The following is a 16,486-nucleotide window of genomic DNA, read 5'->3' as shown; positions in this document are numbered from 1 at the left end:
CCAAATAAAATTCCAAATCCCACCTGCAATTCTATGCATTTCTTTATAATTCAATGAATTAGGTGTTTGTTTAAAAAAGAAAGAAAAAAGAAATGTAGAAAGAAAGAAAGAGCACCAAATGTCAGCAATAGACAAAGCTGTCATGACTTCAAAAAATACTTTGGTTTTTTTTTTTTTGTTTTTGTTTTGTTTGTTTTTTGTTTTGTTTTTGTTTTTGATTTGGTTCGGATTTCTGTTTCCTGTTCTGCTGTCAGCAGTTTCTTACCTATGTCCAGCTGTTGGGGAAATGGCTACAAATGGCTTCTGTGTTTAAGGAAGTCTGTATCTAAGTCGTCAGAAGAGGAATACTGAAAGCAAGCAACTCAATGTCTCAGGCTACAGGATGTCCTGGGTCACTGTTTACTACTTCCGTTGACAAGCTCTAAGAAATCAGATTAAGAGGGTAGCACCCAGACTTCTACAGGGAATTGTACTAAGAGTCAATAAAAGCAGGATCTGAATCGGGAATTTTGTTTTAGTTTTTTTATTCAATATATTTTGATTGTGGTTTCTATTCCCCCAGCTCCTCCCAACTCCCCACCCATACAACAAACATGGTTTAATTATACAGTAAGTTTATGGATATTATATAAAGATAATTTTAAAGATATGACACTATGCGCTAGCTTGAGCATGCAACCATGAAACTGGTCACCAATGGTTATCATTTTTCTAGTATTTCATGATGCATGTAATGCCTCATCCTCAAGCCACTTTCTTCCAACCAACAGCAAATGGCAGCATTCATTGACGAATTGACAGGAGACTGGGGCTCTCCCATTGGCAGCCACCTCTGTCCTCCAGGTTTTTCTGCTATCGTTGGCTTTTGATGAGCCCATACTAAATGGGAGAGATTCCTGTGCCAAAATGAACAAACAAACAACAACCCACCAGATACCAGCCTTGGCTCAGCACCTGGCAAGGACTGGTTCCCTTGGGTTTCAGCTGCTTTGAAGGACTGAGCACTCTCAGCCACAGCATAAGTGATGGCATACGTACTCACTTTCAGGTTGTCTCCTCACATGTGACCCCAGTACCAACTGACATTTTCCGTGAGACCTTGGAGCATGCTAGGAAACCTGGCTGCACCTTACTGGTGAGGTACAGAAATTCTAAAATAATGAGTATGTGTCATTTTTTTTATATGGTGACATTTTAAGGAAAGAGAAGAGATGTAGATTACTAATCTGTATTTATCTGGTCCCATACAACTCATAGAAAGAGAAGAAAGGAATCAAAATCTATAGAGAAACAGATACGTTGGAATAAATATCTTCATAAGCTCCCAAGACTCAACGGGCTCTTTCCTCAGTGGCATGGAGATTCTGTAAACCAAGGTCCTATGGAAAAAGCAGGCAGTGGGGTTGAAGAGCATCACAGAGAAACGTAGCAGAGTCAAGTCACCAAAGCTGGAGCCTTGGTGGCAAATATCACAGTAGACTGTAGCGCTCCAGGAATAAAGAGATAAGAAAGGGATAAGATCACAGACGGCTCAGGTGAACCATGTAACTATCAAAGTTAACGCAGGTCAGTGTGGGGGACTGTAACTCAAGGGGTTGTGTGGGGACAAGTAAGAGACTTTTGGGATTGATCAGAAGTCAAACTAGGCAGCCGAAATTGGCATGGCCAGAAATATAGGCTCTGGGTTTTAACAGGTATATACATGAAAATTTATATTTTAAGAGAGTTTAATAATAAATGAGTAAGGAAATATGTTGATGTACATTATTCGATTGGAAGAATATGACCCTTATTTTATACTCTACTCTTGATTTATTTCTCTAATCTCTGGACCATCAGTTGAAACAGGATGACCTTGCAGGCTTAAAAGACCACTTCATTTACACACACACACACACACACACACACACACACACACACACACACACACGGCCACCTAGGATAGGTTAAGGGTAGTAGGTGGGCTTCCTGAAGGCTGCATTTTCGCATGGTCTGCAATGAGGGAGCTCAATGGCAAGGCTCCAAAGAGACTTCATCTCAGGATTGCTTCTTACAGAGGATATGCCTTTTCCGTCATTATTAAATTAATGTAATAATTCCTGGGTGTTAGCCCAACCTATTGATCAGATTTCCTGAAGATCAGCAGAAAGATGAACTTCCATGAATTAATATTGTTTACATGAATTAATTATTCTATAAAATTCCTGATTTGATTCAAATAATTTTAGGGAAAAAGTTTTAAGAGATGGTCTTAGTTGCTTTTCTAGAAAGATGTTACAAAGTTAGAATCAAGAGTAGAATTTGCTAAATCCTCATGTAGTAAATAAAAGCTCCATAATAAGAAATATAATGAGTTTTCATAATTACACTAAAAAGAGAAATAGACTTGGGACAAATTTATGTTCAAGGAAAAACCTTTAGGTCAAAGGATAAAGCCACATGTGTGCACTATGATAAGGCAAGACCATGTAAAAAGTTGCTTTGGAATTATAATGAGCATAATAAAATGAAACACTGCTTTGAATTTAATATCAACATCCTTCTGTAACTCCCATTTTATGTAACATCTTATCTCAGGTAATTTTCTGAAGAACTTTTTGTCTAAGAGGTATGAAAAGGGCCAGAGAAAAGAAATGAAGTTGTTGGTTGAGTGGTTTAGTTTGAGCAGCTCTGTCCCATCCATCCATCCATCCATCCATCCATCCATCCATCCATCCATCCATCCATCCATCCATCCATCCACCCATCCATCCATCCATCCATCCATCCATCCATCCATCCATCCATCCATCCACCCATCCACCCATCCACCCATCCAATTAGGTTAAGGGTAGTAGGTGGGTGGATGGGTGGATGGATGTCTGTTTGTCTGTATGTATGTGTATAGGTAGGTATGCGTGTATGTATGTAAGCATGCATGGATACTTATGGAGTATATATGACAGGTGGTTGGGCCCAACAAAAATATGAATTAGTTAATGTGAATGAAAATGTAAATGTATGTGTGGGGCAGTGAAAGACACCTTGGATCCAAGTTGAGGATCCAAGTAGAGGACTACTAAATATATAGATGGCGGCTGAATTTCTTAAACCATCAGGGCAACGCAAATCATACTATATGGAAATCCCACCATACTCTAGTCATTATATCTATCATCATGAAAACAAAATGAAATGGTAGGGTGGATGCAAACGAGTAGGACTCTTGTACCCTGCCAGTGTGGGTGTAAACTGATCCCAATGGAAATCAGTTCAGTTTTCTTAAAAGCTAGAAGAACTTCCAGATGATTGAGCTATGCTCCTCCTGGGTCTGTGCAGAAGGGCACTGAAGGCAGCATACACTTGAGAAGCCAGCATGCTGTGTTTTTGGGGGGCTACTTTCTATAGGCAAGTCCTAAAATAAGCCCAGTGTGTATCTGCAGGTGCAGACAATGGAGAATTATTCATCCAGCAGGAAAAATGACATCCTGCCCTTTGCAGAAGTAAAAGCATAGCATACCATGTTTCTCAAGGTAAATGAGCCCCAGGAACAGAACCATGGGATGTTGTCTCATACAGGTGAAATTTACCCCCACAGGACGGCAAACCTCAGATGGAAAAGGATTAGGGTCACCAGGAAGGCGGGGGGGGGTGACCGTCAGGGAGGGTAAGCCAGCACACCTGAGATAGAATCACTTCCTACACATAGGAAAGCAGCATAACGAGATGCATTATATTGTTGAATTATTAAATATTAAGTGAAAAGATTCTGGCTGTTAAATGAACAAAGAGACTGAAGATGACTATTGTCACACGACTGTGCAAATGTTGGTCTGCAGCTATGGGTTCATGAGACAGATCAAAGCAGTATGCAGCAATCCTGAGACTAGGCCTTGACACTGTACAGTCATCGTGCTGTCTCAGTATGGGTGCTGGGTGACCCACGGATAAGAATATGGGATCCTTGAGTTGCTTCAGGCTGGAGGCTGTCTCAGACATAGTGGAGAGCAGTGGTGGACAGTGATTAGAACAGCATAGGGGACAAGTAGCTCCCACGACACCCACGAACAGTCACAGTGGCACCCTTCTTCTTGGGAGGAAGTGTGGGAGAGCATGTGATCACAACTGTATTTCATTGTTTGAGCTCTGTGCTCAGTGGCTTCACTGTCTTCCCTACAGACCACTTTCACTGGAGGTGGTCAAGGAGATGTGTGCGCTTGCCATATGAGATCTTTCTGTCTAGGAAGATGAATACAGAGGGAACAGAGTGGACACATCTGAAGTCATCTGCTGTGCTCTGAGCACTGTTAGAAAAGAGCTAAATAAGGAAACATGAGACATACGTATTCTTGTATACGAATAAAACTAAGATTTACTTAAGTTATGGGGAAGGGAGAATCTGCTTTTGAAAATGGGGAAGAAAACAAATTATGGGGATGAGATTTGTTTACAGATTTCAGCAAAAAATAATCCATCTCATGTTCATTTGACAAGGACACAGGGGCAATGTAGTTAGAAGGTTAAAAATCACTATGTGGAGAGGCTTTGACTGGCCTCTTAGGCTTCCATTCACACATGGTCTGTATCAGGAATGCTGAGTGATGAGAAACAGGAGACTGTGGGTGAGAAGGCTCAGCAGCAAGAACCACTAGAGCATGCTGGGCGGCAGCAGGTGGCCCTGCAGCAGGTGGTCTGGCAGCAGGTGGGGCGGCAGCAGGTGGAGATGCAGCACTGGGGTCTGCAACAGCTGGACACACAGCAGCTGGGGCGGCAGCAGCTAGATCCACAGCTGGAACTACCACAGCAGGGGCGGCAGCAAGAAGGCCTGCAGCAGCTAGAAATGCAACAGGAAGGGCGGCAGCAGCTAGAGATACAGCAGCTGGGACGGCAGCAGCTGGATCCACAACAGCTAGAACTGGTACAGCAAGGGCGGCAGCAGCTAGAGGTGCAACAAGAGGGCCTGCAGCAGCTAGACACACAGCAGCTGGGGCGACAGCAGCTAGAAACACAGCAGCTGGGGCGACAGCAGCTGGGACGGCAACAGGTAGGCCTGCAACAGGTGGGCTGGCAGCACACAGACTGGCAGCATTGGGGCCTGCAGCAGCTGGACACACAGCAGCTGGGGCGACAGCAGGTGGTCCTACAGCAGGTGGTCTGGCAGCAGCTGGGCTGGCAGCAGCCTTGGCCACAGCCCTCCTCAGAGCAGACAGAGCCACAACAGGAGCTGACCATGGTGTCAGAGGTGGAGGTTCTGGATGGGTTTACAAGAAGGTGGGTTGGAAGGTTTGGAAGTGGGAGTCTCCCTGCTCACATCCCCTTTTATACCCTGCCGAGGGGCTGCTGTCCTCACATGCAGGATACTTTTCTTGTTATTGTTTGTGTTGATAAATACCTGGTTATCAAATTAGACAAGGTTCATTTCCTTGCACAATTATCAAGGTAGATGGAAAATAGTTGCTCGTCCTGTGTTGAGTCACCATCAGCTCTTGATGAACCATCTCCTAAGTGTCTTTCTTGCCTTAATTTCTTCAACTGTCACATGCCCTTGTGTGTCTAGTCACTCTATGATTCAGTCTCACGGTGGGTGGCTCTACTGTCTGCCCTTAGACCATCATGATTATTAAAGACCCATACTTGTTTCTGGGAATGGTGGAGGATAAAGATTCATCGTTCCGACTGCTTATCCACAGTGGGTCAGGTGGGTACTAAGGATTTGAATAGCAAGACCATAGATATGAAGAAAGAAAGCTCTTCCTCTGCTGACTCCTACATTTTCTGCACCAATTTCAAAGTGGGAAACTGAATGGGGAACTGTCAATGTTTATTCACCCCCCTTTTGTCAGAAAATCTTTAATAATCATTTATGGGGCCTGTCTTTCCTGTGAGTAACAGACCTCAAGTGTCTTGCAAAGTTCAGGTTTCTCTTCTCTGTCACTGAAATTATTTCTCTCCATTTTTGTCGACTGTCTTTCTGGATTAACAGAACAGATAAGCTCATACCCTAACTTTTCTAAGATTTACCTTGCAACAACATCTGTTAATCAGGTAGCACTGCCACTTATGCTAATTTAAACCCAAAAGTCTGTGTTCTGATGGATCTTAGCTGGAGACTCTCTTGTTTCATGATTCTAGTAGTAGACTAGACTCCCTTCTTAATGTTCATTTTATACTTGTGTGTGCATATATGTGTGTATGTGTGTGTGTGTGTATGGGTTTTGTGATTATATATTACACATACATATGTGACATATGTGCAATACATATGTGATATATGCACTCATAGCAAATATTTACATATTTAAATGTATGTTTAAATATGTATATATTCAAGTATGCAAATATCTGATGCACATGCATACATAGCATATGTAAATAAAATATTCATATGTATCTATTGCAGGACACAGTAAATGCTTAAAGGACATAAGCAACCATCAAATTAGCTAGTTTCAAACATGTTTCAACAATGAGGAATGCTTTTAGTCCCTCTGCTATCCTTTTTTGGTCAAGAGGCAGACAGACAGGGAGTAACAGTGTGATAACTATTAAGTTTCTTTCTTTTTTTTTTTTTTTGGTTCTTTTTTTCAGAGCTGGGGACCGAACCCAGGGCCTTGTGCTTCCTAGGCAAGCGCTCTACCCCTGAGCTAAATCCCCAACCCCAACTATTAAGTTTCTTAATTAGGACCATTTAATGGTCAGGACCTTTTCAATACTTTTATGACATTAATTTGCTCAGCCAATACTTAGTTTATAGGCTATTTCTCATAGTTTCATATTTGTAGAGCTTGAAAAGATGAAGGATTTAGATAAGTATATGTCCTGGACGAGAGTTCCCCTGGATTGCTGCAGCAACAAGGACACCTTTACTTCCATGTGGCCATGTGGAGGAAGATTTCTTGGTTACTAGTAGAGTTATAGAACTAGTACATCTAGGGCATAACTCCTATACCTGAGGCTGGGGGATCATTGCTGAAGAGAGAGTGGAAACATTGTTTCGGTCAGAGAATCAGTTTGTTTTGAGATTGTGACTCCTAGCAATGTCAGAAGCTCCACCCATGGGATCTCACCAACATGGCTACTGAAACATGAGTTGAACAAAGACAACAACAATAGACATGTGAACATGAATGGGGGAAAGCTCATGATGTTGCAACCCTACACAAAGAAATACAGGAGACATAGGAATGATCGAAGTGGGAGAATCATCTTTTCCAGGGAAGAACATATCAACTGTCAACCGGCTATCCAATATCACATTGTCATCTCTGAAAAACATACAAACAAGTAACATTGCATAGATTGACCAAGTTGCATTTATGTATTCAGGAATATATAATATATACACAAAGAGAAAAAATGATGTAATTGTATTATAACTTCAAAACAACAGCAGCAGCAACAACAACAATAATAATAATAGTCTTTTGGGTTGTGTATATAGTTCTTTGGTACAAGGCTTGCCTAGCATCACACAAGGTACTGGGATCAAAGACACAAAATGAATAAAATGAGTGCCTTTTCCTCATTTAAATGGGCAGAGTACATTCTCACTGTGGACTAGTATACAGAGAATCGTAGTCTTTAAACCAGTGTTTCTTATGTTGGGCTGCATGCGAGGCATCCATAGAGTGCTATAATCTGCCAAATTCTGTCTCATGCCCTGAACAATATCCCACTAACTAGTCTGAGAATCTGTAACCTTTAGAAATTTACAGGAGATTCCAATGACTCCTTAGACATCCAGTTTCCACACTAAACTGCCCACATGGCCTGCTTTATATCCCTTGTAATATTCAACAGTTACTTTGACCACTACACAGTGAAATATTGCTAGGTCTCGTCAGTATATCAGGCAAATCTCATATCAAATATAAAAGACCCACACTGATGAGAATAGACCCTCATGGAATAGAGTCTTCTGACTGGATTTGTTTTAAAAGAAGAAATCACCAAACTGAAGAGACACTGGAGTAATAGAAAAGCAATTATGAATTAGTCGTAGTGATTCCCTACGTTTGATCACGTAGTGATCAAAGCTTGATTCTCTGTTGTTCCACTCTTATGGATGTTGTTCAAATCCTGTGAGTACTAGAAGGATACAAAATAGTCAGGAGGACTCTTGGTGTTTCATTCTACTGTTTTCAAAATCACACACACACACACACACACACACACACACACACATATATATATTTATGTGTGTGTAAAATTTGCTATTAGTTACATTAATGCTATGGAAACATTTTTTGTTTTGTTTTGTTTTCTGTCCATGACTAAAATGAGCACAGACACATGCTCTATGGGCAAATTACTGATGTGGACCTCAGATTTCAGCTCCCCTTGGGATAATCTGAGGAGGCCATTAACTATGGCCACCAAGTCCAAGCACATAGCAAATACCTGAAAGGCCTTCTACAGAGGAGCCAGACACTGTTACTTTTACCTTGACCAACCCTGGAGGCATTCAGTCTTGAGCTACTAAGGACCTGTACTGGCTGAGGTTTTGTGATTCTTATACATTAATTTCCAGTACAAATCCATGCTCGTTTCACCTATAAGAAAAGGGCTTACTTAGTCTTCTTAAACAGAAATGAAACATTTTTTTAAATCAGTCAACACAGTCTTCATCCAATACCTTTATTTCATTTGTGGTCCCTCTAATAACAGTGAATCACAAGAATAACAACAACAACAACAACAACAATGATGACGACAACAACAACAGCTCTCCTACATGTATCATCCTTTAAACTATACATACTGTCTACAATGAAAACACAGACAGATCAAATGTTTGCTAAGCAAGTCTGGTAAAAATTTGTTCAGTATGCTTGGTCATTAATTGGTATCCATTAAGACTTTTAATGATGCCACCACAAAGCTACCGCAAGTGCCCACCCACCCATTTCTATACCAACAGACCGTGAGTAATGTACGGGTAGCATTCCTCATTTTCAGAAACCCTAATCACCTGGCCACATGGGTGGGATTTTTATACTCCTTAAGTCATTGATGTATCCTACCTATAAATGAATAATAGCCAATGTCCTTTCATACAGATGTTTGCTTTTAAAAATTACCTATTCTATGTCCATTTTTTTTTTCATCAGATGCCTGAAGGGTAAGATCTAGTCCACTTAACTTGAGTAGAGACAAAGTTGAGGCTACAGGGGTGAGGACCTCTACAGACACAGGAGATCCAGAGCCAAACAGAGCAAGAGGCACTAAATTGATCATTTAACTAGAGTTGTAACTTAGAAAAGAAAGAGCTCGGGTCAGGATTTGCTATCAAAGTATGAAGGCTAGGCTGTCAGAGACAGAGGAAAAAAATCCTGCATGGCAGAAGCAAGGTGCCTGGATTTGAGACTGAGCTGGGATGTCACCCAGTTCTCCTAAGAGGTGCCGAAACTGAGTGTTAGTTTTGTTTTTGGGAAAAAAATCAGCATTTTAGCATTTAGTTTTCTACCTAAAATCGTTCTGTGTTTCTCACTGAACAATAAACAAGAAAGTGAACCATGGTCCACATAGGGTAAGAGATACAGCTTAACAGGCTTCCTAATCTCAACCATTGGAGATTTTTGTTGTCAAATATTCTTTGCCAGTTTGACCCATTAGGGATGAGTCATCCATATAATAAAGTTCTATTCTCCTGGAGAATTCCAGCAGAAACAATTATTCCAGCAGAAACAATTATGGACCTGTAAGACTAATGATTATCTAAGGATAGACAGTAGAGCCATCTACTATGAGGCTGAATCACAGAGAAATATGATGTCATGGGACAATTTTTTGAAAGAAACTAAAGCAAGAAAGACACTTAGAGATGGTTCAGCAAGAGCTGAGGATGACTCTTACCACCAGGAAAAGAAACTCGGCTCCCCAATTACCTTCATAATTTAGTCAGGGGAAAAAACCCAACTTGAGAATAAACTGTTTATTAACACAAACAATAACAAGGAAAGAATGCGGCATGTAAGGACAGCAGCCCCTCAGCAGGGTATAAAAGGGGATGTGAGCAGGGAGACTCCCACTTCCAAACCTTCCAACCCACCTTCTTGTAAACCCATCCAGAATCTCCACCTCTGACACCATGGTCAACTCCTGTTGTGGCTCTGTCTGCTCTGAGGAGGGCTGTGGCCAAGGCTGCTGCCAGCCCAGCTGCTGCCAGACCACCTGCTGTAGGACCACCTGCTGTCGTCCCAGCTGCTGTGTGTCCAGCTGCTGTCAGCCCACCTGCTGCCGCCCCAGCTGCTGCATTTCTAGCTGCTGCAGGCCTTCCTGCTGCCGCCCTAGTTGTTGTGTGTCCAGCTGCTGCAGGCCCCAGTGCTGCCAGTCTGTGTGCTGCCAGCCTACCTGCTGCCGCCCCAGCTGCTGCATTTCCAGCTGCTGCATTTCCAGCTGCTGCAGGCCCAGCTGCTGCCGCCCTAGCTGCTGTGTGTCCAGCTGCTGCAGGCCCTCTTGCTGCATCTCCAGTTGTTGCCGCCCCTGCTGCGGTAGTTCTAGCTGTTGTGGATCCAGCTGCTGCCGTCCCACCTGCTGCATTTCTAGCTGTTGCAGGCCTTCTTGCTGCCGCCCCAGCTGCTGTGTTTCCAGTTGCTGCAGGCCCCAGTGTTGCATCTCTAGCTGTTGCCGCCCCACCTGCTGCCAGACCACCTGTTGCAGGACCACCTGCTGCCGCCCAGCATGCTCCAGTGGGTCTTGCTGCTGAGCACTGTCACCCACAGTCTCCTGTTCTTCATCACCCAGCATTCCTAATGTAGAACATGTGTGAGCTGAACCCCAACATGCTAACCAAAGGCTTTATTCCAACTGATAATGATTTTGGCCCCCGAACATACTGTCCCTATTCCTGCCTGTTTATTATCTGTCTTTAAAAAAATCACAAGATTAAATTTTTTTCCTAAATCTGTAACGTTTGACATCATCCCCCTAGACAAATTTTTTCCTTGCCATATTCCTAAGAATGAAAATTCCCTAACATATTAAATAAATTTGAATTTTGCAAGCACCCAAATATATATAGCATGTCTTGTTATTTGTCCTCTCAGATTATTTTCCTCATCTACCAAGTTCTGAAGCTGATTTCTAAGTACAAAGACAGCACATGAACTCAGGTGTGCCAACACTTTCCTCGTGGCACAGCTCCTCCTACACAGAAAGGTGCTCTCATAGAATAAAGGCACGGTCCTCTGTGCTGAAAACTTTCTCTGGTTAAAGAGGCAGCAGCAGGTAGGAGACTGAAGATCCTTGGCACTGAGTTCTTGCAGTGAGGGGGTTGGGGGGTAGCACAAGCCCTTACTCACTCAGTCAAGTGACCATGCTCCTCATAGCTTTCCCTGGGTCTTCAGTTACCCGGCTGCTACTCTCACACCAGTCCTGTTGACTTACGTCATTCCCTAAGTTTACCTCAATTCTTTCTGAGGTCACTTTAAGCTCCTTGTCTCAACTCCATGTACAGAGGCAGGTCCCCGAGGACAAGCAGCCTAACACCCATGTTCCCAGCTCCAGTGCCCCTTCCCTCCCACAGAAGTCTAACATAATACAGTGAGGTCCATGGGCTCAGGATCAATCTTGACTTTTGCTTCACTGAAGTGTAAATCTCCTGAACATCGCCTATTTATTGATTCTATCATTTTTCAACTCTTTGTAATGTTTTGAGTTTTAAAATGTATGCTGGATATTGATTTTTCTGTGCAATGAATACGTGCTAAAATCTTTTCTTTTTCCAGCCTATCACTGAATATTGTAGTTTCTTTTTTTGATGAGACCCATCACTTTGAAGTTTTGTTTTTATGTTTTTCCTCTCACAGTTTTTACTTTTCAAGTTTTGACTTAAATGTTTCATCCATTTTGAGTAAACATTTGTCTGGGGGAAGGGCAAGGATTAATTTCAATAGTCTACATGTGAATTTCCTGTTTTCCTAACACAAATTGCAAAAGGGACCTTCCTTGCTGTGGGCCCTGTCTGGATAGGGTCAGGTATGGATGTAGAACAGAGTATTAAAGGAGGCCAAGAGCTGATGACCTCTGACCTTTACCTCTCTGTTACTTCTGGGGGCTAAAAGCTGATGGCTTCTGGAAATTTCACTCTATCTTACTATTCTGGAGCCAAAGGATGATGGCTTCTGGCACTTAACTGCTGGTGATAGCAGCAGGAGATTAATGAAAGTCTCTTTTCTCTTTGAGTCAGTGGCCTCTTGCTGGCTAGTCAGGAGGCTTGGAGAAGCCTCTTTTTTATTTTTTTTAAAGATTTATTTATTTAATGTATATGAGTACACTATTTCTCCTTCAGACACACACCAGAAGAGGGATCTCTTTACAGATGGTTGTGAGCCACCATGTGGTTGCTGGGAATTGAACTCAGGACCTCTTGAAGAGCAGCCATGCTCTTAACCACTGAACCATCTCTCCAGCCCCTTGGAGAAGCCTCTTAGTGAGCCAGAAAGCTAAGCAAAGCAAAGAAAGTCACACACACACACACACACACACAGGAAATGAAGCAGAAAAAGGACACACCACCATTTTATTGTTGTTCTTAGTTTCTATAACTTCTCAGGATAATTGACCATATGGTTTTAAAACTATTTTTGCATTTAATAAGTTCATAGTAAGGAAAAGGCAATAGTCCGTGTCGTAGACCAGTAAGGTTTAAGGAGTTACAGCAGAATTGTTTACACGTCTTTACATTAAGTCTAGTACCCGACTGAACACTCATTATCTGTTTTCTGGCTTCATAAGTTTATTATAAGCCTATTATTATCGTAAGTTAGCACAGTTTTGTCAAGAGACAAATCATCCGTCTTGTGTCTTGGTATTTTGAAATCTTGTATAGATAAACTAGTCCACCATTTACTTATTATTTTTGCACTTACAATAAATTGCCCATTCCTACTTCATGGCCTGTAGTTACCAGATAATGGCCTCATGCATAATCTACAAGGAATGTTTTCTTAGATTTGTTCCAAGCCTCTTTTCTTTTCCTGGTGCAATTAACCCATGGCACATGAAGTTTTCCAGAGCTCTATTTGCAGCTTTTATTGTACAGGGGCTTTGAAATTACTTGTATAGATTTAGGGGTTTTAAGAAATTATTATCAGGAATTATGAAATCATCAGTTTGTCTACACAGCATTACTACACGAAAGTACATCTGTGTAATGATTCTGCAGTAGACCTGTCATGTCCAACACAGTATGTAATTCCCAGAGAATCGTGAAGCTGGTGGCAGAAAAGTCATATCAGCAGCAGGAAACACTGCTGGGATGAAGTCTCTGTGGACTTTGCCTCCACAGCACACCCATCTCAGCCGTACAAAACAGCTTTCTCCAGAAAACTTGCTTGCCATAGCCCTTCTTAGATGGTTTCTGTCGTCCCACCACCCAAATCTGTTCATAGTCACTTTATCAAAACTCAGAAGGTGTCGGTTACTTCTTGATCTGCCATTACATTATTCAGAGTTCATTACCTCCTTTAGAGGGCAATTAGAGGCTGTGATTGTTGCTTCCTACAACTAATTCAATAAGAGAGGAAAGAGGAAATCAATTCCAGCATCAAAAGGCCAAAACCTTCCCCTTCAAATAGATTACCAAATCCCACCTACAATTCTATGGGTTCCCTTAAAATGAAATGTTCCTTGAGTGTTTATAAAGCAATTCTAAACTTTAAGAGGGAAGAGGGCAAGGAAAGGAAGAAGGAAAGGAAAAAAGAAAGGAAGAAAGGAAGGAAGAAAGGAAGGAAGATGGAGGAAGGGAGGGAGAGAAAGAGACAGACAGACAGACACACGCACAGAGAAAGGGAGAGAGGGGGGGGGAGGGAGGGAGAACAAAGTATTAGGAATAAACAAAGCAGTTTTGAGTGTAAAGACATTTTATTTTGTGTTTGTTTTCTGTTCTGCTGTCAGCATTTTAAAAACTGTTCAGCTGTTGGGGGAAATGGCTACCAATTCTGTGTTTAAGGAAGTTCGTATCTAAGCTGTCAGGGGAGGGATACTGGAAGCAAGCAAATCAATGTCTTGAGCTACAGAATACTGTATGTAAGTGTCCAAAATTTAACAGACAAATTCTTAGGAAATCAGATTAACAGGGCGGCCCTCAAACTTTTAAAGAGTGTTAAGTCACTAAAAGCAAAACCAGGAGACATTTTGTTTTAATTAAAAATAGATGTTTTCCATACAATATGTTATTATGGGTTTCCCTCCCCCAATAATTCCTTCCAAATCCTCTCCAATTCCCAACCCACCCAAACTCACAATCTTTCTGTCTCTCTCTCATTAAAATACAAGCAGGAATCTAACAAATTAATACAAAAAATAAGATAAAATAAAATAAAATATAAAATGTGGAATAGGATGGTACATAAATGGAGAAAAATATCCACAGAACAAGCACAAGACACACACACACACACACACACACACACACACACACACTAAACAGAGAGAGAGAGAGAAGGAGAGAGAGAGAGAGAGAGAGAGAGAGAGAGAGAGAGAGAGAGAAAGACAGAAAGACAGTCATAAAAATTCCATAAGAACAGGAACCACAGTATACATGCAGAAGACCTGTAAGGAGAAAAATAAGAAAGAAATCAAAACAAAAATATTGCCTACACAAATTATTTAGACATGGAAGCTTCAAAAATGCCATTGAGTTGGTTGTGTGTTTGTTTTGTACAGCTGGGTACAGGGAATGCCTTTGGGAGTGGTTTGTATGCCTATGAACCCCATATAAGTTACATGACCCTGTGAATCCCACCTCAGAGTCTAGCAAACTGAGCTTTGTATAAAAGAAGAGAGATAGCCCAGATACCAGTCACCTAATTTGTGAATCTAGCCCTGATCCTAATTATTAATTTTGCTTTATACCAGGTAAATTTTAGCAAAAAAGTATATAGTTATGACCCTTCTGTTTAATGACTTCTTCTTTTAAAGCAAACCCAGTAATTAGGCTCCATGTTGATCTATTCTCATTAGTGTGGGTCTCTCTTGGTGGCTATGAGGGCTTCCTATGTTCATGAAGAGACTCAGCATTGTTTCATTGTATTCAAAGTAACTGTTAAATACTACAAGTGGCACAAATACAGGTGATGTGGGCAGCTTGAAGGGTACTTTCTTTTTCCCCATTAATTCACTTATTTATTCACTTTTCCTTCTAATTACAGCCCTCCCCCTCAGACCCTGCTTCACTCAGCCTCCTCCCCATGTCCTCTAGGAAGGAGGAGGCCCCTTGGGTACCATCCTACTCTGGTGCTTCAAGTAACTGCAGGACTAGGCATATCCTCTCCCACTGAGGCCAGCCGGACAGTCCAGTTAGAGGAAAAGGATCCACAGGCAGGCAACAGAGGCAGGGACAGCCTCAGCTCCAGTTGCTGGGGGACCTGCATGAAGATCAAGCTGCTCATTTGCTACACATGTGCAGGGTGCCTGGGTCCAGCCCATGTGTGCTCTTAGTTTTGGTGGTTCAGTCTCTGGGATTCCCCCAAGGATCCAGGTTAATTTAATCTGTTACTCTTCTCCTGGAGTCTCAGTCCCCAGCATATCCCTCAGTTCTTCCCCAAACTCAGAATGGCCAACCAGTGACTAGTCTAACTTTATCCCATGGGCAAGAACCAATCCCTGACACTATTAATGATACTCTGTTGTACTCGCAGATAGGAGCTGTCCTCTCAGAGGGTCTACCCAGCAGCTGACTGAAAGAGATGCAGAGCCCACGGCCAAATGTTAGATAGAGCTCAAGGAGTTTAGCAGCAGATTTTCAAATCTAAGCGTTCCTTGGGATCACTTGTAGACTTCAAAAACTTGCTGGTATTCAGACTAGTCAAAGGTATTTGACAGTTTGTAATATTCTGCAGATGTGTATAGTCAATTTCTCTCAATTGGATCATTCCTAAATTCCCTAAGTTCCCTGTACTGCTTTGTGTACAGTTGAGACATCATGACTTTCCCCATCCATATTCTTGTAGCTATGTTATTGTCCTTGTTCAACTTATGTTCAGCCATGTTGGTGAAACTCTGTGGGTGGAGCTTCTGACATTGCTAGGAGTTACAGTAAACTCCCTGATGCTCTGGCTGAAACAATGTTTCTTTCTTCAGCAATGATCCCCCAGGTACAGGAGTTACATTCTGTGGACCAGATGGGACTGGGCTCTATAACTCTACTAGTAACCATGAAATATTCCTCTATGTGGTCACGTTGAAGCAGAGGTTTCATTGTTACTGAGGCAATCCAGGGAGGCTTTCATCCAGGACCTATACTTATTTAAATATTTCATCTTTTCAAGCTCTACAAATATGAGACTACGAAAAAAAAAAGCCTGTAGACTAAGTGTTGGTTGAGCAAATTAATGTCATAAAAATATTGAAAAGGTCCTGACCATTAAATGGTCCTAACCATTAAATTTCTTAACAATGGTGCTATCACACTGTTACTCCCTATTTGTCTGTTTCTTGACCAACAGAGGAGAGCAGAGAGATTGAAGCATTCCTCTTTTCCGAAACATAATTCATCTAGCTA

The 16,486-nt window shown here is 41.9% G+C and overlaps 1 protein-coding gene across 1 annotated transcript; it reads left to right on the top strand.

Moving 5' to 3' along the window:
* The first annotated feature begins 10,014 nt into the window (after window positions 1–10,014).
* On the top strand, window positions 10,015–10,842 carry Krtap4-9 (keratin associated protein 4-9). The gene has a single exon (XM_087574813.1). It carries the CDS (start codon window positions 10,070–10,072, stop codon window positions 10,685–10,687), a length of 618 nt encoding a protein of 205 aa, XP_087430939.1. The 5' UTR covers window positions 10,015–10,069; the 3' UTR covers window positions 10,688–10,842.
* Window positions 10,843–16,486: the final 5,644 nt, after the last annotated feature.

This window comes from Rattus norvegicus, chromosome 10, assembly GCF_021556685.1.
Source record: "Rattus norvegicus strain SHRSP/BbbUtx chromosome 10, alternate assembly SHRSP_T2T, whole genome shotgun sequence".
Classification (NCBI taxonomy): domain Eukaryota; kingdom Metazoa; phylum Chordata; class Mammalia; order Rodentia; family Muridae; genus Rattus; species Rattus norvegicus.
Note: the sequence above shows the minus strand (reverse complement) of the source record. Positions and strands in the feature narration are given on the sequence as shown.

Excerpts from the sequence above, each read along its gene's own strand:
- Krtap4-9 (XM_087574813.1), top strand. The coding sequence starts at position 10,070 with ATGGTCAACTCCTGTTGTGGCTCTGTCTGCTCTGAGGAGGGCTGTGGC.